The 21865-nt window shown below is 42.1% G+C and overlaps 1 protein-coding gene across 2 annotated transcripts in view; it reads right to left on the bottom strand.

Annotated features, from left to right (window-relative positions):
- Positions 1–2232: 2232 nt before the first annotated feature.
- Positions 2233–21865, bottom strand: part of SEC22A (SEC22 homolog A, vesicle trafficking protein) — a 100093-nt gene continuing 80460 nt past the window's right edge. The window contains exons 7-9 of one of the 2 annotated variants that reach the window (XR_003857318.1): positions 20430–20521; positions 5192–5257; positions 4282–4342 (exon numbers count right to left, since the gene is read on the bottom strand). Coding sequence is in view for 1 of the 2 variants with exons in the window: in XM_029605223.1 (XP_029461083.1) it covers positions 4142–4342; positions 5192–5257 (267 nt within the window). In the remaining variant the exon portion in view is untranslated. Of the gene's footprint in view, positions 4343–5191; positions 5258–20429; positions 20522–21865 lie in introns of both variants that reach the window. The other variant, XM_029605223.1, reaches the window with a different exon arrangement.

The following is a 21865-nucleotide window of genomic DNA, read 5'->3' as shown; positions in this document are numbered from 1 at the left end:
TTGCACTAATGCCTGCTGCGGACACCCTAGAGGCAGTGTCAAATATGTCATACGCAGCGCGGACCTCATGCTTGCCCGCATCCAGGCCTTTCTGAGCTACAGCATTAAGCTCATCCTGGAATTGGTCAGGTAAAGATTCAGAGAAATCCTGTATCTTCTTAAAAAGGTTCCTGTTATACTGGGTCATGTATAACTGGTAAGAAGCAATGCGAGATATAAGCATTGAGCCATGAAAGATCCGTCTGCCGAAAGCATCTAGGGATTTCTGTTCCTTTCCTGGAGGTATGGAGAAATGAGGTTTGGAATGTCATGCCTTTTTCTGGGCTGATTCTACCACCACAGAGTGATGATCCAGTTGTGATCTTTGAAACCCAGGAGCTGACTGCACAAGATAGGTGGCATCTGTCTTACGGTTGACAGGTGGTACTGAACCTGGGTGCTCCCAATTTCATTTTAGCAGATCAATGAGGATTTCATGAATAGGAATTGACATGATTTCCTTAGGAGCATCAAGAAACTGGAGTACTTTCACAGCATCTTGTGCCTTGAATCTTCTTCTGTCTGAAGCTAAAATGGAATCGTCTCAGACATTTCTTTAATGAAGTTAATAAAGGACAGATCCTCTGGAGGAGAACGCCTCCTCTCTTCAGGCGGAGAGGGCTCTGAAGGCAGATCATCTGTATCCTGGGAAGAATCATCAGTCCAAGGATCATAAGGTTGATCATCAGCTCCCTGAGGATCTTCAGAGGGGAGAAATGGTGTTCATCCCGAAGGGCCAGGCCTAGGCATCGATGGCATAGGAGGTGGCACAGACAGCATCGATGAAGGCACCGATGGAACCGGCGACATCGATGGATGAGTCGTGGCAGAATCCCAGACAGCAGTATGGGTATCTGTTTCTTTGTCTTCTGATGATACCGGTATCGGCATCAAAGGAAGAGGACATATCGGTGTTCTCGGTTCCAGCGGTGGAAGGGCACCTAGCAGCGAATTCAGTCTACCCAGTAGCGGTGCGAGCGCCATGGGAATCAGATCGGTGACCAGCTCAGGCACCGGTATCGGCGTCAATGGAGGCTGGAAGCCCTGCAGTGCTTTACTAATGGCCTTTGGATCATCCAATCCAATTCCTCGCAGAAGCCTGGGGCGTGGGAGGCAGCACTGGCGTAGCCGAAGGGTCCATCGGTGAAAGTGGAGTCGCAGCTCCCTGCACTGATGAAGGTGGGGAACGCCTCGGTGACCCAGTCACAGAGGAGGATAGGGCCTTCTCCAGACAAGATTTCTTTGTCGGTGGCTCTGTCGACGCCGATGCCAAGGGCTTGCTTGGTTCGGCAGACTGAGCCTTCTGATGCCGGTGTCAACGCTTTTCACGATGTTCTCCTCAGTCTTTCTCCTGAGGTGATGAGGAAGAAGTTGACACCTTAGGAGTAGTCAAAGCCGGTCGGGCAGCACCGGTGTCTCGTTGCTGGCGAGAGGTCGATGGCACCGGCTCAGACAAAGTTGAAGCGGTCGATGGAGTCAGGAGTTTTGAATGAAAAAGAAACTCCATCTTCTCTAAATGGGCTTTACGACCCTTCAGCGTCATTTGGGCACATTTGGTGCAAGTTAGGGTATCATGGTCGGACCCCAAGCACAATACACAAACTCTATGCAGGTCTGGAATGGACATTGTCAGAGGACAATTGGGGCACCGACAAACCCGACGCCATGGCTTCGACAAAAATTTAGCCATGGTGCGGTTGATGGCCGGTAGGCCCCGAAGGGAAAACTCGAAGGGAATCTATCGCAAACGAGAGTAAAGCCTTACCTTTCGATTGTGGATTACAGATATCAATAGGGGGACATCTATGGAGTAGAATTTTTTGAAAATTTTTAAAGAAGTTCCATGAGGAAAATTCCTGCAGGAATCTCAAGAGAGCTCCTTAACCCGTGTGGCTACTGCTGCGTGGAAAAAAAAAGAGACTGAAGGGGGACCCCTGCTGGATGCAGGGTCAGTGCATTGCTGGGCATGCCCACTAGGTGCCAGTCAAAGTTCTAGAAACTTTGACAAAAGTGTTCCGTGTTTGGGCTCCATCCTGTGATGTCACCCATATGTGAGGACTACCATCCAGATTGTACTGTGAGAAAAAGAATAAAACAAAAATGAGGAACCCTGATAACTCCAAAAAAAGCAAAAAGACTGCAGCACCACAAGTTAAGACTTAACCAGAAACCAAAAGAAGTACAAGAAAACTGTTAAGGCCAAAAAAATGCATGGGATTTTATTAAGAGTCACTGCAACAATTTAGGCTTACAATTGCAGGAGACGAGGGATTTTAAGTGTCAGCTTAACATACATGCAGTACAGACTGCTAAAATGCGGTAGAATCTCATGGGCAATTCCTGATCTCTGCTGCAGCCACTCATACATCATCTGTGGAAACCTTTATCACTTTAGTAATCTGCTCTCTATAACTCCTTGCCATTTCTGTTACATTAACATGTCTATGGCAAATAGGTGTCACAATTGTGCAAGAACTAGGACTCCAACTCTACAGCATCCCCAACCCTGGCTGATCTGATCAGTAGTGGAAGCTGTGATCCTCGCACAACAGCGCAGAGCACTGCTAGGAAGTCATCACGCTGTACTGAAACTGTTTAAAGTTCTACCTATTTACCATCTCCCATTGTTAACAGTCCAAGTAAAGGAGGGTAGAGCTGAGGCCACCTTCACAGCACCAAGTTTAGACAAGTGAGTGTGACTAACATGAGAAGTACTCACAAGCAGTCGCATGGAGGAGAGAGGGAATAACAATAAGAGATACACACCCTTTATTTCCAAATGTATAAACATAAGAAACAGAGTATCTTTTAGACAAAAACTAGAAAGAGCACCTAGATATTAGACGAAAAGGGGGAAAAAAAATTAGAAAACAGGCACATTTATATCTGAATGCATGCATGCAGTGCTGCTGTTTTAGAGAACCTGAATGTATCTTCTCACTGTTGAGCAGCAGTGATCTAGGTCCAGTACGTTTAATTCACCTTTGCATTTGACCTCCATCTGATCTACTGTATATTAAAATAATTTGGCCAGATGGTTTCTCTGGTCATGTGCTAATTTTATTTTCATTTCTGCATGTATTGCAATGCAACCCAATTTATAAAAGGTTTTAAATGCACTTTATGCCAACCTTTTAACAACCAGGTCCAACCAACACTAACAGAACAGGCAATAGCATGTTACATTATTATTAAATAGTATAGCAGAGTGCAACCCTATTCTTTAAGGCCATGAAGCAGTTACTATAAGGAGGAAAAGCACCCCAAGAACTCAGAGACATTTACTGTACAAGGAACGCCGACTCCAGAAAATACACTGGCAAGCACCCCATGACCACGAAGAATAGAGTAGGTCAGTGCCCTGCTTCACCTCAAAAAATGAATAATCTATTGTAGTGACATGATGTCGTTTCTTATAAGCAAGACGGGAATCAAAGCTCTGCAGCACATGCAGTCACTCCGATAGGCCACTATACACTCTGAAGAGCATATTCTAATCTAAACGAGAGAAGAGAGGGTCAGTAACCAATACAATGGAGTAAAATGTAGCAAAAGGAGGTGCCAAGAAGTGTGCAATATCAGACAGGGAAGGAGCCAAGACAAACTCAAACGCAATCTTGATGCTGTCCTCTTGAGCTGCCTTTTCTCCTCCTCGTCCCTCTAATGTAATTACATTGAACACAGAGACATAATAACTTGCTCATCCAGACATAGCTTGTTCCAATACAGCAGCCTTTTTTTTTTTATTTTTTGTTTACCTATAGAATAATACTGCCTCACAAAGGCAAAAGAGAGGTCTTGATAATATGTGCCAATATGCAGCTATACACCTTTAATATTCCTGCACATGTCAATGACCTTTTTATGCTCTGAACCAGTCAGCAGAACCTCTCTACTTTTCACTGCATGCATACGATTTCATTTTTCTTCATCGATAAATTCCAAAAGTCCTTCTTTTCTGGTCATTTTTCAATTATAGAATGTTTAGTTGTCAACTGGCAAATGGCCACAGGCATAGTGTGTTTAAAAAAAAAAATCCTTTTCGGTCCTGAGCGAGAGTGTTTTGTTTTTTTTTGAGCCGAGGCACGCGCCATCGCTTCCGTCAGACGTTGTAATCATGGCACTTCTCCAGTGGCCGCCGCATTCGTACCTGCAGCGTTACAAAGGCTCCCACCGTCACGTGGAAGAAGAGCTGCCAAAGATTTCGCAGTTCATACAGGTACATGTTACACAAGCAGATTAAACCAAAAGTTAGAAAGGATTTGACGTTCCGCCAGCTTGTCCAGTAAGCCAACAGGTAACACTGGGCAAAAAGAAAGAAGAGGTTAAAATAACTACTGGGCGAAAAATGTTAGCTCATAAACATCTGGTGGAACCGCCCAAGAAACAATGAGCTGAACTCTTTCACTGTTGTGTGGCAGCTGCTAAAATGCAGCCTGGTACAGTGCGCGTCAATTGTATAATGGAAGGGCCGAGCTGCACCCGAATCTTTAAGCGTGGACAGAGTAGCTCTCTTTTCAGAAACAGCTTTAGGATATCTTCCAGGAAAGTTATTTTGTCTTCATGATAGTTACTGTGTATAATACTCCCCATATGTGGTTTTACAATAGGAACATGTTGAAATGGATGAAGTGTTAAAGCCCCAAACTCAAGTGACTACTTCTGATGTCTCCAAAATATAAATAATCTAATGATAGACAAACATTCCCTGACACTATGGAATATAATCCAGCTATGTGGATATTAAAGAAAGATTCTGAGCTGGCTTACTGGAAATGTTCTCATCCCCCACAAGAGCTGAACACTAAACGTCAGTGCCATGCATCTCCAAAGATGAAAATTAACTTTAAGCATGGACCCCAGCTTTAGGAGCACAAAGCTCTGACAGGCTCAGTGGGCTTCTGGAAAGCTGATAGAAGGGAATGAGATTGTGTTGGGTGCACAACAAAGTCTAAACTACAAAGAATCACATTTTTTGAGGAAAATACTTTTTTTTTTTTTCAGAGCAATATTTTAGTGCCGTGCACTATCAAGTGCTGAGGGCACATTTTAACCTAGAACACTTTTACAGTAGAAATGCTTTCAGTATTTGTACCCAAACAAATGTCAATATTCAGAAAAGTGTAATACAGATTTAATATGAAAGGCTTACCTGGTATAAGCAAGCAGCCATCCCAAGGAAAAATGCAAGCACACAATTGAAGTCTTCCTCCTCATTCTATGAAGAAAAAGAGTTGGCTTATTATACACAAAGGCAAGAGGCCTGATTCTTTACAACATAGCTTCTAACTCCAAGTGCCACCAAATTCCACAACAGGAGACCCAGCCAAAGGGCAGCAGAACGCGGTAAGCACTCACTGGCCCTAAAGCAATGGAAGTGAGTCCATGTCTGGAATGGAAACTTAAAAAAAACGTAAACACCAAATACTGCTGCTGTCCACTTGAGGGCACTACAGCTCTACAGTCAACAAAAGTGAAAACATTTTAAATTTATAAAAGGCGAAAGACCAGTAGGAAGAAACAAGATACATCAATGGCACGGGAAACATTTTAAGAGCAAGAAAATGAAAATGTGGAAGACATCTGCTTCATATGACAGTTGACACTAGACCTTTGCTACCTCATGAAGTAGGACTAAAGCAACTGGACACAAAGCAGTTGGTTCAGTCTCAGTGGGGATAAGGAGGCAATTATTGTTGTGAGTCAAGGAAAATGCATGACTGGAAACACTAACACGCTGCAGATCTGAGGAATGCCAACAGCAAATGCATGATAAGGTATGCGATCTAGAGTCACATGTAACCAACAGCTCTACCAGGAGGTTCAAGGTGAGTCCGAGGCTTACAAAACCCTACAGCAATGAAACTATCATTTCCTGTCAAACGCAGACCTGAAAGCAGCAGCAGAACCTCCTCCAGGCTAGGCTACTGTTTTGTCTTTTATTTAGGGCTCCCTCGCATATCTGTGGAGCAGAGTTATGGCAAAATCCGATGAGTGGATTCCTAACAGATATAAAAGTGGGCTGTCCTATCTTCCCTTCTGCAAATGGCATTGGTTGCCAATCAACAGAATATAAAGCCCTAAACCTCACTGACCATACCCAGTTCCAACTTTCCAGGTCCCCAGGGTAGAATAAATATAATGTGTAGTTAGCTCGCACTTTTTCATTGGGAGCTCAAGGTGATTACAGTCAGGCACAGTATTTTCCCTGTCCCCAAAGCACTCAAAATCTAAATTAATCCTCTCATCATTCCCTTAGACTACCAGGACCTTCTCAGCTGCAGAGCCACAACTGTAAAGTCTCCTCCTATGCAAAGTAAAGTTATAAGCCAAGCCAGCCACCTCCTGGGCAAGGTTTTTCATAAGCAGGTTAGCCTGTGCTTATCTTAATTCAGACTGCTATATGAAATGCTTTTACTGGTTATTTTTAAAATTATGCTCATCACCACTTGGTGACCTTTAGATAAGGAGATACATACAGTGGCCCTTCAAAACGTTCACCTTTTGTTATAAGCTGGAAGAAGAAATCCAACACTACAGTGTTTGTTCCACATATCCTACCCCAAAACTGCCAAGTGAAAAATACATTCCAGAATTCCTTAGAATTCTGCTTCAACGGTAGGGGAGCAAGACTGATACTTCACTTTCAATGCAAAGCTAGCATAGCTCTCTGCTTCAACGGCAGGGGAGGAAGACTGATTCTTCACTTTCAATACATAGCCAGCATGGCTCTCTGCTTCAACGGCAGGGGGAATGAAGAAAGGTGGATCTATATTCAGGCAACAATCAACAAGGACTGAATTACACAGTCTGAATAAACAGATAAGCATGGGTGTAGCTTGCTTATTGCGGTGGTTAATACCCCTAACTAATTAAGCTATTTCACTTAGATGCAGGTCCAACACTGCTCTCTACATTAATGGCAGGGGTGGAAGGGAAATAGAATTAAAAAAAAAAAAAGCTACTAAGAGCCAAGAGAAACAGACAAGTATGTGAGAGGGGAAAAAAAAAGTGCAAAAGCTTGCTGAGCAGACTGGATGGGCCGTTTGGTCTTCTTCTGCCGTCATTTCTATGTTTCTATATATGTAAAATGATTAACTTGTTTGGATAAGTGTCCATCACCTTGTACTTCTCTAACAATCTTAAATACTTAAATCTCTGGGGTAACCAATCATCTTTAAAAGCACACACACTAAGTGAATTGGCCCTATTTGTGTTAAATTGTACAGACTCACATGATGACAGGATAAATTCAGGGGTACCTGTTATTTCTCCCTGCTGGGTAGTGTAATTCCAAGCAAAGACCCAACCATAAGCACAACCCCCCCCCCCCAAAAAAAAACAACTCTGGGCCACAGCTGTATAAAGACACAAATTTGGGGAAGGCTATAAAAGGACTCTGCAATTCTTGAATATCTCTTGGCACATGGCCAAGAGAAAAATGTTAAAAAGTGGAAGGGGTATGGCACCTAGATTAGGCCATCCCTCCAAACTGAATGACCAACAAGAAGGCAATGGATCAGGGAGTCAACCAAAAGGTCAATGGCAACGATGAAAGCTACAGGCTTCCATGGTCAAGACTGGTCCAAGTGCCCCTGTGACAAATCTCTCATGCATTTGCACAAATCTGGTTTGTATGGCAGGATGGTAAGAAGGAAGCCAGTAATCATATAAGCCCACCTTATATCCTGTTTGAAGTATGCAAGGAAACAATCAATACTGCAGCCATGTGGCAAAACATTTTGTGGTTGAAGAAACTAAAATATTATTTATTTGGCCTAAATGCAAAGCATCACATTTGGTGCAAACACAGCAAAGTGCAGCACCCAGAGAACACCATCCCTGAACCATTATGGTGGCAGCATCATGTTAAAGGGATTTTTTCATTGGGAAAGAACGAGGCACTTGTCAGAATGAATGCAGACAATGAATGGAGAAAAGTACAGAAAAGTCCTCAAGTACAACCTCCTACCCTCTGCAAGAAAGCTAAAATTGGGATGGATGTTCACCTTTCAGCATGACAACACGAAACACACAGAACAAAACAATAAATGCCTTGGAGTGGCCCAATCAGAGCTCTGTCCTTAATTCAATGGAAAATCTGTGGCATGACTTGAAGATTACTGTCCATTAATGCTCTAGAATTGCCTAATATTGGCAAACCTAGGTGTGCGCTCTGGGGACAGGGAGACCTAGCCCACCAGACACACAGCTGCAGTTGCCCTTCTTAGGTACTTCTACCAAGTACTGACTCAGGGAAGGAGACTTATCTGATTGTTGGATTTCAGTTGTGCGTTTTGGATACATTTATGTGCTTTAGCCCCCAATAAAACATTTTTGCCCTGAAATGCTTGGAGTATGATGTATAAGTCTGCATGCAAGGCTGATGCACTGACCCAATATGATAAGCCAGGCGTTTCAGAGTCAGAAGCTGCTGGAAATGGGGAAAGCATTAATCAACCAGGGCAGCAGAGGGTGATCTGGATGGAGTTCCAGAAGGGAAGGAGCAGGAATACGGAAAGTCTCTCAGGGAGATGGCTTGAAGAACAGGTGCTCTCTGGGAAATGGTGTCCAAAGGTAGGGCAGAATCGGAGAGAGGTTGGAGGGGCAAACTACAACCGGAAGTAACAGGTGTGTCTGGATGCATATGAAGCTAACTGAGGCACCTGGAAAGGAAAGAAGATATTCAAACACATGGTGGGTATTACACCTGGTCTGCTTCTGAAAAGAGGCAGTAGACAGTGAGCAATCTGCAGAAGGAGTTGCAGCCTGGGGTGGAGTAATGATGGGTCTCGCACTAAAGAGGCTGGCAAACTGACCGTACGAAGCCAGAAAAGCAGGACCAGCCCTAGTGAGAAGTGGAAGGGTTTGGCTCCTGTTCTGAGTAGATACAATAGCTTGTGGATGGTGTGGGAAAGGCTGAGTGGGGCCTGGCTACCGTGTAAAGCAGGAGGCACTGCGATCCTTGTTGCGGAGTACTGTTTAAGGGCTGGAAGTGATTTCACCGAGGTTTCTGAATATGCAGTTACTTCTGGGTCTGTGAGGAAACAAGCCAAAGTAGCAAATTAAACCCAGTTATCCCTTACAGTGGGCACTTGGAGTCATTACCAGTAGGCTAGACTGGTAGAAAGGAGACAAGGATTGTCCCAGAGTTGGATAACCTTGCTGGGGATGATGTAAACAGGGCAGCAGGGCACAGCTACAGTGGGCAGTTAAGGAAGATTGGATAAAAGCAAATTCCATTCCTGAAAAGCCGGAGAACTGGAAAGGGACGAATGTACATGTACCAGAGACCTGGATATAGAAGACCCAGTACGCAACACACAACAAAATGTAGTCTTTCGATAGCCACTGTAAATGTTCTGAAGACCTTCATACATTTCTTCTCAACTAAAAATCAGTTATTTTAAACATCTGAATGTACCATTTATTAACTAAAGCAAAAGTGTTCCAGGTAATGCCAGGCTTCATATTCAGATCATTCCAAAACATTTGTTGCATGATAAAATTCATTTGTGGAAGATAAGCAGAGGCAACAATGTATTCAGTTTATCCAAAATACATTTACCAGCGATCACCAGTCTCATATGCTGAAGAGAACAGTCAAAGAATTTAAAAGGGCATGGGATAAACACTGTGGATCTCTAAAGGTTAGAGGGCAGAAATGAGAGAAGTCTGCAGGGGGTAACTTGCTGGTGCGGTGGTTACTACCCTTAGCAGAAGTCACAGAGATTACTATCCTTAACTAATATGCTTTGATGCTTTTAATGCAACTGCAACATTGCACCCTGCTTAGAGAGCAGGGAGATAAGAGGAATTGGATTCAGGCGACAACAGAAGGCCCAACTTCCATGGTCTGGGATACTGTACTGTGGACATAAGGGGAAAAAAAGCACAGGACTGCTTCTATGGCCAATTCCTCAAGGAAACAAAGAAAGCATGCATGGGAGCAACTGGCTGGTGCGGCAGTTACTTAACCAATAAGCCTCGATGGAATTCATTGCCAGGGGATGTGGTCTCAGCAGTTAGTGTTACCGGGTTTAAAAGAGATTTGAATAAGTTCCTAGAGGTTAAATCCATAAACTATTACGGTAATAAACAGCAATAGTAGCTTGTGATCTATCTTCATGTTTGGGTACTTGCCAGGTTCTTGTGGCCTGGATTAGCCACTGTTGGAAACAGTTGGAAAAAACATAGAATATAACATAAGAACATAAGACATTGCCATACTGGGTCAGATCAAGGGTCCATCAGGCCCAGCATCCTGTTTCCAACAGAGGCCGAACCAGGCTACAAGGACCTGGCAAGTACCCAAAAACTAAGTCTATTCCATGTTACTGATGCCAATAGTAGCAGAGACTATTCCCTAATTCAACTTGATTAATAGCAGTTAATGGACTCTCCTCCAAGAACTTATCCAAACCTTTTCTAAACACAGCTATACTAACTGCGTGGCAACAAATTCCAGAGCTTAATTGTGTGTGAAGTGAAAAAGAATTTTCTCCGATTAGTTTTAAATTTGCTACTTTCTAACTTCATGGAGTGCCCCCTAGTCCTTCTATTATCCAAAAATGTAAATAACTGATTTAAATCTACCCGTTCTTAACCTCTCATGATTTTAAAGACCTCTATCATATCCCCCCTCAGTCGTCTCTTCTCCAAGCTGAACTGCCCTAACCACTTTAGCCTTTCCTCATAAGGAAGCTGTTCCATCCCCTTTATCATTTTGGTCGCCTTTCTCTGTTCTTTCTCCAGTACAACTATATCTTTGAGATGCAGTGACCAGAACTGTACACAGTACTCAAGGTGCGGTCTCACCATGGAGCAATATAGAGGCATTATGACATTTTCCGTTTTATTAACCATTCCCTTTCTAATAATTCCCAACATTCTATTTGCTTTTCTGACTGCTGCAGCACACTGAGCTGACTATTTTAAAGTATTATCCACTATGATGCCTAGATCTCTTTCCTGGGTGGTAGCTCCTAATATGGAACCTAACATCGTGTAACTTTTGCATGGGTTATTTTTCCCTATATGCAACACCTTGCACTTGTCTACATTAAATTTCATCTGACATTTGGATGCCCAATCTTCCAGTCTCGCAAGGTCCTCCTAGAATTTATCACAATCTGCTTGTAATTTAACTACTCTGAATATTTTTGTATCAACTGCAAATTTGATAATCTCACTCGTCGAATTCCTTTCCAGATCATTTATAAATACATTGAAAGCACTGGTCCAAGTACAGATCCCTGAGGCACTGCACTGTTTACCCTTTTCCACTGAGAAAATTGACCATTTAATCCTACTCTGTTTCCTGTCTTTTAGCCAGTTTGTAATCAATGAAAGGACATCACCTCCTATCCCATGACTTTTTAGTTTTCTTAGAAGCCTCTCATGAGGGACTTTGACAAATAGCTTCTGAAAATCCAAATACACTACATCTACTGGTTCACCTTTATCCACGTTTATTAACCCCTTCAAAAAAATGAAGCAGATCTGTGAGGCAAGACTTCCCTTGGGTAAATCATGTTGACTGTTTTCCATTAAAGCATGTCTTTCTATATGCTCTACGATTTTGATCTTAAAATAGTTTCCATTATTTTTCCCTGCAATGAATTCAGGCTCACTGGTCTATAGTTTCCCATATCACCCCTGTAGCCCTTTTTAAATATTGGGGTTACATTGGCTAATCTCCAGTCTTCAGGTACAATGGATGATTTTAATGATAGGTCACAAATTTTAATAGATCTGAAATTTCATTTTTTAGTTCCTTCAGAACCCTGGGATGCATATAATCCACTCCAGGTGATTTGCTACTCTTTAGTTTGTTAATCTGGCCTACTACATCTTCCAGGACCACAGTGATTTGGTTCAGTTCATCTGACTCATCATCCTTGAAAACCCTCCGGAACTGGCATCTCCTCAACATCCTCATTAGTAAACACAGAAGCAAAGAATTCATTTAGTCTTTCTGCAATGGCCTTATCTTCCCTAAGAGCCCCTTTAACCACTTGGTCATGTAACGGTCCAACCAACTCCCTCACAGGTTTCTCTTCCTTCTGATATATTAAAAAATGTTTTTATTATGAGTTTTTGCCTCTACAGCCAACTTCATTTCAAATTCCCTCTTTGCTTTTCCTATCAATGTTTTACACTTAACATGACAATGCTTATGCTTTTTCCTATTTTCTTCAGTTGGATCCTTCTTCCAAATTTTGAAGAATGATTTTTTGGCTAAAATAGCCTCTTTCACCTCACCTTTTAATGGTAATAAAAGCATTCCCGGACCCTACTTAATCTCTCTTCATATCTTTATATCTAGCTCAGTCATCCTAGCTTCAGGGATGTACTATCATCCTTACTGACATTATTCTTTCCTTTCATTTCTCTCTTCGCCCAGTTCAACATGCCCTGTTATTTGTAACTATTTTTCGCTGCACTTAAGTTAAAGTTTGAAGTTATTATACACCCCTGTTCAGATGTAAACCAGCATGATGTGATTATATCATGAATGCTGGTATATAAAAAATAATGCTGGTATATATAAAAATAAATAAAATAAATAATAGTTTTGCTTTCCTTCTACCTTTCTTAATGCGTGGAATACATTTAGACTGTGCGTCTAAGATTGACTGCTTCTACAGCCTAGTCCATAAGCAAAGCACATCAAGTGAAAATGATAGATACATGGGGGCAACCTGCACAGCGCAGCAGATATTACTATGGGCAGACTGGATGCACCATTGGTCCTTTTCTGCCATCATTTCTCTGTTTTCTATGTTTAAAGTCTTGCAATCTGAAAAATAAAAACTGAATTCTTGGAAGGTAAAGATTAAGAACATCAGGCCTGTCTAGGGACTAAAACCAGGTTATAAACAGAGTAGTAGGCACCCCACTCTAAATCTCCAGCAGAACTTTAGAGGTATGGTTCAGACATTCATTTTTATTTATTTATTTTATTTAGATTTATATTCCACTTTTCACACTTTTTTCAGCACTTCAAAGTGGATTACATTCAGGTACTATAGGTATTTCCCTATCCCCAGAGAGCTTACAATCTAAGTTTGTACCTGAGGCAATGGAGGGTAAAGTGACTTGCCCAAGGTCACAAGGAGCGACAGCAGGACTCGAACCCTGGTCTACTGGTTTATAGCCCACTGCTCTATACCATGACCCAAACTTTCCTCTGAACATGACACTTTGCATTTCCTTCCATTCAGTCTCAAAATCACAGGTCCATGTATTAATACACTAGAACCAAGTGCACGTTTTTGTACATTCACAAACTATAAATGCTTGCACAATCAGTAAAAATTATCACAGCAGGTTGACCATGACAATCATTTATACCAACCTTCGATTTCTGATAATTTGGGCTCCCTGCCCCTTTGGTTTTCCTCAAAATATTAAAACACCCTAGAACTGCTGAATGCACATTTTCGTGCGCGTGCACCTTTACTGTACCACTTTCCGGTATTATGCTGATATTCGGTGTCAGGTTGTGGTATCCCAAGGCGTAGAACCTCTGCTACATATTCAGATCACTTTTATTTTTGATTGCCATTGTTTTTGAACCACTTCACTACTGAGTGCATGAGCTTTACTGTACTATTTACTGTATTGTGCAGACAGTATCAGTCTGTGTAATCTCATAGCTTAGAACTTCTGCTACATATACAGATCACTTTTTGATTATCATTTTGTTATTGAGCCACTTCACTGCCAAGTGCAGGTTTTCGTGCACTTGAGTTTGTACATGGGTGTAGCTCCATGGTGCACAGGCGCCAACAACTTTGAAATGAGCTGTGCCTTGCACCAAAAACTACGTGCACATCCAGGAGAGCAGCAGTTGAGAAGAAGAGACCCAGAAGGTTGCCAGCGACCGAGAAGAGATAGAGGCCCAGGAGGCTGCCGATGGACCCCCATTTCGCCAGCGGCCAAAGAAAGAAGAAGCCCGGCAGGCCACCGGTGGCCAAGAGGAGGAGCAGACCTGGGAGGCCGCTAGCAGCCGAGAAGAGGAAGAAGTCCAATCTCCCACTTCTAAGCATGCTGGCCTTCAAATCACATGCGCACGGGCACTTGAGTTGAAGGATGAGAAGGTTCTCTACTCTTGCCCCTCTCCCCCTTTCATCCCCTATGCACCCTCACACATGCTCTCACTCACCCCCCCCCCACCCCCAGGCACCCTCACATATGCTCTCTCACAGCCCCCCACCCCGCCAGGCTAGCAATCTCTCACACACACACACAGGCTATCTCTCACACAAGAATACACACACACACACAAGCAAGCTACCTCTCACCCAAGCACACACACACACGCACACATACATGCACATACACGAGATGCCTCTCACCCAAGCACACACACACATACATGCCCATACACGAGATGCCTCTCTCCCAAGCACACACACATAAGCAAGCTGCCGCACACAAGTCCATGCACACAAGAAAGCTGCCGCACACAAGTCCATGCACACAAGAAAGCTGCCTCCCTCTCACGCAGGGTCTCTCTGTTCTTCAGCTACTGCTGGCCTGACCTCCAGCGGCGGCTCCAGCCTCTCTGGTTCTTCAGTCCAGTGGTATAGCCAGAAATTAATTTTTTTGGGGGGGCTCCAAGGTTAACATGGGTGGGCAGTAGACGTACAGATCTAGGCCCTACTAATTGTACTCTTATCAATAAATTATATGTTAGCATGCATCCTATAATGGATTTCTGAGTAGTTTGCAACAGCCATCATGTATAAGTGACATTTTAAAATATTTTAATTCTACTACTACTACTACTTCTTTAATGCCTTATCTATATTAACTTATTTTATATTTATTGCAGTTTATAAATACAAAATATCATGTAAAAAATAAACAAAGAACACTTCAGAAATATCTGATCCAAACATATAATAAAACATCAATATATTTTTATGAATCCTTTTTTCAAAAATGCATAAATCTACAATAAAACAGCAATAATCATAAAAATATTTGAAACAGGAGTAGAACAGAACTAGGACATGCAAAAAAAAAAAAATTCAAATTCCGGTGTCACCTCAATGATAGCAAAACACATTCCCTTCACTGCCAAACCCTTTCAGGCCGATAAAATAAGGACATGATAAAAAAAAAATAATAATAAGAGCACATTCGCTTTGGTGCCCGCTTTTTGAACGCTCACACAGGCCCCTCTCTTGGGCATGCGATGTATAAAGCAAATGAGGGTTTGTGCTAAAGGAAGGCTCTAGGGGCAATTATATGCGCCCCTAGCACCTCCTTGGCCCAGGAAAGATGGCTGTCGGCGGGTTTCAAAAGCAAACGCTCAATTTTACGAGTGTCTGTTTTCCAAACCCACTGACAGCCATGGGTTAGGAAAATGGATGCTCGTAAAATTGAGCATCTGTTTTCCTAATCTGACCCGTCGTCACAATTTTTTTTTAAATTAATTTATTTTTTACAATTTTGGTTCCTCAGACTTAATATCGCTAGGATATTAAGTCGGAGGATGTACAGAAAAGCAGTATACATTTTCCGGCTGCTCAGAAGTTATATACTTTTCCTGGCTGTTCAGAAATTAACGCCTGCCCTTGGGCAGGCACAAATTTGAGCATAAAATGTACAGATTGGCCACACATTTTTTTTCAGTATCCCAGGTGAATAACTAATAGCCTCATCAACATGCATTTGCAAGATATGAGCGCTATTAGCATCCGGGAGGGTTGGACACGCGTTTTTGATGTGCTAAACCCCTTACTGTATAAGGAGTGCTAGCCTGGGTGCACTTTATTGTATAGGCCTGTTTGTAACAAAACCCCTGCAAATAAATACAATTTTACCATACCATAACAATAACTCTCAGGGCTCAAACAGCATCAACCTTATCTATGAAAAGGCTGCAAGGCAAACATTACACCAGACCCTAGAACACTAATACACTACCTAATGGGCAAAAAGAACAAATCAGACTGCTACAAATCTCTTCAGAGAAACTAGATGCTAGCCAAAATGCTGCATCTCTGACACACATGTGTAAAACAGACAGACCCTTATCTAAGACAGAATAAGGGACTACAAATTAGAAACAAACATGTAAACAAAACTGAAATGGAAATCCTGAGAAACCAGACTGAGCACTGGAATACTAAAGAAAAAAGCAAAAAACAGATATATAAGAAATGCACATTCCCAAAGATGGTATATTCCAATCGCTGAAAGGCAAAAATTATTTTTTTTTACCTTTGTTGTCTGATCTTATTTTATAATCAGTTGGTTCCAGTCTTTTTCCCCCTTGTCTAGCCTTTCCTTTTCTAGGGTCTCTTTTATTCTGTCTTCTTTCCTTCCTCTTCATATATATACACACACACACACACACACACACACTCTCTCACACATACACTTTCTCACACAGGCTCCCACTCCTACAAACACACACGCAGGCTATCATTCTCACATGCTCTTACACACTAGCTCCTGCTCCCACTTCCATACACACATGCATACATACACAGGCTCTCACTCTTGTATGCAGGCTACCACTCTCACACAAACACACAGGCTCCCATTCTCACATGTAGGCTCCCACTCCCATATCACAAGTTCTCACTCCTACATGCTCTCTCACACCCCCTCAGGTAGGCTCTTATTCACATTCCCCCCAAGCAGGCTCCCATTCACACATCCACAGCCCCCTAAGGCAGTCTCCCATTCACATATTCCCCACCCCCACCCTACCCCCCAGGCAAGCTCCCATTCACACACACCCCGCCCCCAGGCAGGCTACCATTCACACACCAAACACAGGAACAGGTAGCAAAAGGGGGAGCCTGTTTTGCTGCTGCTGCTCCTGTGTCTGCCCGCATAATTCAAAACTCGCACGGCTAGCACTCCTCTATGCTGATCTTGTGATGCACGGGATCAGCATAGAGAACTTACTGGCCGCATAGGTTTTGAATGTGCAGGGCTGGCACAAGTGGAAGAGCAGAAGAATGAGCGCCTTCCTGTGAGGGATTTTTTTTTCTTTGACTGCCAGCGTCGCGGACCTCTTCCTCCTCTTGCCTGGAGTGTCCACTGCAGCCCTGTGACAGGGCCTCTCTTCTTGGGCTGTTGGGCTATGCCACTGCTTCAGCTGCCACTGGCCTGAGCTGCGGATGCCACAGTGGCGTTTTGAGAGGGGCATTTTTTGCTGCCTCAAAATTCTGCCAGCTGAAGCAGCCACCTCACCCTGCCTCACTAAAGAACTGCCCCTACATGAGTGGCCAGTATGTACTCTATGCTGATTTCGTGCATCGCGAGATCAGCATAGAGGAAGTGCTAGCCCTGCAGTTTTGAATAGCGCAGGGCAGGCACACAAGGAGCAGCGGGAGAATGGGTTCCTTCCTCTTCTCAGCCTCTGGTGGCCACCTCTTCTTGGCGGCCTTCCAGACCCGATGGGGAGCCTACCTGTGTTTTGTCTTTGCGATGAGAGTGAAAGAGAACCTGCCTGGGTTTGACTATATATGTTAATGAATGGTAACCTGCCTGGGTGTGTGTGTGAAAGAGAAAGAGAGCACATATGGGTATGAGAGCCTGTATGTGGGTGTGAGAGAGTGTATGGGTATGTGAGCCTGCACATAAGAATGAGAGCCTGTGTGTGTATGGGAGTGGGAGCCTGCATGTCTGAGCATTTGAGTTGTGTGGCAAGATGAAGCTGTGTGAGAGAATGTGTATGTCTATGGGGGGAATGGAAGTCTGCATGTGAGAGTCAGAGCCTGTATGTGTACATATGTATGTAAGTGGGAACCTGCATGTGAGAGCTGTATGTCTGTGTGAGAGAACATGTACGTGAGAGCCTGTGTGTGTGTCTGAGGGGGAATGGGAGCCTTGTGTGAGACAGCATGTGAGAGTGAGCCTGTTTGTGTGTTTGTGGGAATGGGAGCATGTGTGTAAGAGCATGTGAGTGTGAGCGCCTGTGGGAGTGGGAACCTATGCGTGAAAGAGCATGTAAGAGTGAAAGCTTGCGTGTGTGGGAATGGGAGCTTGCATGTGAGAGTGAGAGCATGCAAGAGTGGGATCCTGTGTGAGAGAAAGCTTGTGTGTATGGAGGAAGGAAAGAAGACAGAAGGAGAGAGAAGCAACAGAATGAGAGACCCTGAAAAAGGAATAAGAAAAAGATAGAGAAGGGGAAAAAAGAGCAACTGGGACCAACTGAACAGAAAAATAAGATCAGACAACAAATATAAAAAAAAATTATTTTGCCTTTCAGTAATTGGAATATGCCAATTTTGGGAATGTGCTTTTATGTATTTTGCTTTTTGTTCAGTATTCCAGATTTCAGGAAGTCTGACTTTGCCTGCATATTTCTCTGTTTCTAATTTGTATTCCTTTATTCTGTATTAGGTAAGGGTCTGTCTGCGATGTCCATGTGTGACAGAGGTGCAGAATTTTGACTAGCTTGTAGTTTCTCTGTAGGGCCCTGACTTTTATGGTCTGGAAAACGATAAGCATGGGGTAACTTACACAGCACAGCAGATACTACCATAAGCTTACTGGGCAGACTGGATGAACCATTTGGTCCTTTTCTGCCACTATTTCTATGTAGTGGTCTGGCTTGTTCTGTTTGCCCAGAAAGTGGTGTATTAGTATTCTAGGACCTGGTGTGTCACACACAGGCTCTCACAGGCAGGCGTGCAGAAGAGAGAGCCTGGTGAGAGAGGGAGTATGTGTGAGAGCACTGGCATAAGTATGAGAGAGGGAATGTGTGAAAGAATGAATGTTGATATGTGTGTGTGTGAATAAGAGAAGATACAGTTTGTGTAGCCCTACCTCCCCCAATCTATGATTGGGGGGGTGGGGGTAGGGGTACACAAATAAAAAAAGTCAAGGTATGGAGAAGCAGGAGATTTTTTAATCCTTTTTTTTTTTTTTAATTATTGAATGTAATTTGATGTTTCTATTTTGAAACATTTTTTTTTGTAAATATTAGAGTTTTTTATTATTGGATGTTTTATTCAGATGTTTTGAAATATTTTAGTGATGTTTTGGAAATATTAGAATAAGTTTATGCAAGTTTTTTAAAATTATTGAATGTTTGTCGGCTGTGTTGACATTTATTCTTAGTATGGTTTTATTATTATGAATGATGTTTTATATCTCTTGATTTTATTGTTTGATTTTGCGAGGAATAGTGAATTTTCAGTTTTTCCGTTGTTGCACTGTCAGGCTTGTGGTTTCCAGTATAGTTTTTGGTGGCATGTTTCTATTTTGTATTTGGTGAAGGTTTGTATGTCAAAGGTCCAGGTCTTGTGTAACTTGAATTTCTGCTGTGAAAATTATGGTAATTAATCACTGGCTTTTACGGCATTATGGTCCATCTTCCTCATTTCTATTTTAAACAAAAGTTTGCTCTTTAACAACTTCATTTGCATGCAGAAAAATGGTTTTGAATGTTCTTGCAGAAAATACTTTTTTCATTCACATTTTATTGTAACTGATGTTAGTAGATTAAGCGATTATTTTAAGGGATGGATTTAGCTAAGTTTCCCTTGATAGGCTTTTTGCAACAAAGAAAGTAGTGCTCACAAGGTAATGAGGGTGGACTGTGTTCTAGGGCACCTGACAGCAGAAAATTTTCTGGTGCACCACCAACTTCAGCAGATACTGAAGCTCCAGAACTCTACTGTATATTTAAGGTACCTCATTGGCTTAGTACCTCTGCTATATATACAGCTCACTTTTTTTTTTTTATCGTCATTGTGCTTTTGAGCCATTTATTTACTACCAAGTGCCTATTTTCATGCCCGTAAGCTTGTACTGTACTAACGACTATATTATGCTGACCATCCAGTGTCAACCTGTAGTATCTCATGGCTTAGATTCTCTGCCACATATACAGATTGCTTTTTTATGATTGATAATGGTGGCCCAGAACCAGAATGACATTCTCATTGTTCCCTCACACAAAATAATTTCTGGGTGTCTAAGTTTCTGCTGAGAAACAGAGTTGGTAAGTTTGCTCTGTTTTCGGCTGTCCCTGGCGAAATCCAGGTGCCAAATTTTGCAGTTCATGACTCTTAAGCCAGGTAACTACAGCCAGAAATACAAAAATAAATAAAAAGAGTACAGACAGAAATCAAAGTGCCTCAGAAGATGAATCAGGATGAACGTGAAGAGGGTGCACGTGCCGCCGGTTGCTCTAGAGTGTGACCATATGTGGAGCAAATCTGAATAGGTGGAGGGTAAAATCTTCAGAAACTGAAGGTCATATATTATTAACAATGACATGCAAAGTCCCGCGTTCTTTCCCAGGGGAATGTTAACAGTAGAGAGAACAAAGGCAGGTACAGTAATACTGTATTTGAGATTTGCAAGCATGTTACAATATTATAGAACGTTTTAAAACTTTTACAGACATTTGTCACCTCTGACTCATCACAGCTTTCCTCTTCTCTTCTCTCTCTGTCTGCCTTGTTTGTTCTGATTGCTTCTGATGGTTTGTTTTAGCCTGTGCTTGGGAAAGGATGTAATTAGGACATTTTATGTTCGGTATTGTGCGAGATGGTTGCAGCACGTCTTCAGTCTGTCTGCTCAACCTTTACAATTTGCTCAGTGTCTTATCAAACAAGTACTTGTACTTTCTTGTGCAATAATTTACAGACACATCTGTTCAGGCCTGATTAGATCAAGTTAGGTATATGTGTACTGTATGTCATACAATACATGTAGGCCCAGCTTGAATTACATTGTGGATATGTACAATACTGACAGTCAAAAGATGAAAAGTCATGGAACTGCAACCTGTTGCAATCGTGTTGATTGTGCGAACCTAAACACTTCAATTGTATAACTGTACTTTGATGTGAAAAATTTCATCAAATCCCTGTAAAAACTTAAAATGTGAAAGAGAGTTTAATTTGTATTGTAAGAATTCTTAAGTTTTCTTTCAATTATAGAGCCTAAAATATAGTTGCATATTTTCATGCACATAGCTGTCCAGAGTGTTAGCCACTCCCGGTGGGTTGTAGAATATTTTTAGATTTTATTGTAGACAGTCAATATTTGACACTTTTTAAGTATTTTGTTGGTTACTGCCCCTAGTTTTATGCTCATTGAAAAACTTTTACTATAAACAAACCAAAACCCTACAATAAGTTCCTTTATTATAAGTCATATAATACTAGCAGTAAAGAAACAACTGTTATCACAGACTGTACCATCAAAATTTAGAAATAATTTGAGAAAAATGCTTGTCTGTACTTATTACACAGCATCAATTTTTACACAAATGTTTTTTCTTTCAATTATAGAACCTAAAACATAGCTGCACGAAAATATGCACATGGTGATTCTACGGTGTAGCCAATCTTTGCAGTTCTAGTGTTTTAAAACATTTTGTAGAAAGCACTATACATGGGCATAACAAATATACGATATAAGATATATACTGAAGAAATGGAAAAAAAAATGGAGTTGTCAAGTTACAAGAATTCAGTTTACTTAAAAATCCTCCTCTTCCCTGTTAAGCCCCTCCTATTCCTTGGGTTTTCCGGCATGTTCCTCACGATTAAGTACAATAATACTTTTACTAAAATCTAAAGCGGAAGCAGTTTTAAAGTTAAATTGGAGAAATTACTTACCTGATTATTTCGTTTTCCTTAGTGTAGACAGATGGACTCAGGACCAATGGGTATAGTGTACTCCTGTTAGCAGTTGGAGACGGATCAGATTTCAATCTGACGTCAGCCCCTAGTACATATACCCCTGCAGGAAGTGCAGCTCCTCAGTATTCTTCCTTGCAAAGCATTGTGGATATATGTGTGACTGACTGATTGATTAACTTAATATGATT

The sequence above is a fragment of the Rhinatrema bivittatum genome, chromosome 6 (genome assembly GCF_901001135.1).
Source record: "Rhinatrema bivittatum chromosome 6, aRhiBiv1.1, whole genome shotgun sequence".
In the NCBI taxonomy this organism is placed as follows: Eukaryota; Metazoa; Chordata; class Amphibia; order Gymnophiona; family Rhinatrematidae; genus Rhinatrema; species Rhinatrema bivittatum.
The sequence above is the reverse complement of the archived record's forward strand: the minus strand, read 5'-3'. Positions and strand labels throughout refer to the sequence as shown.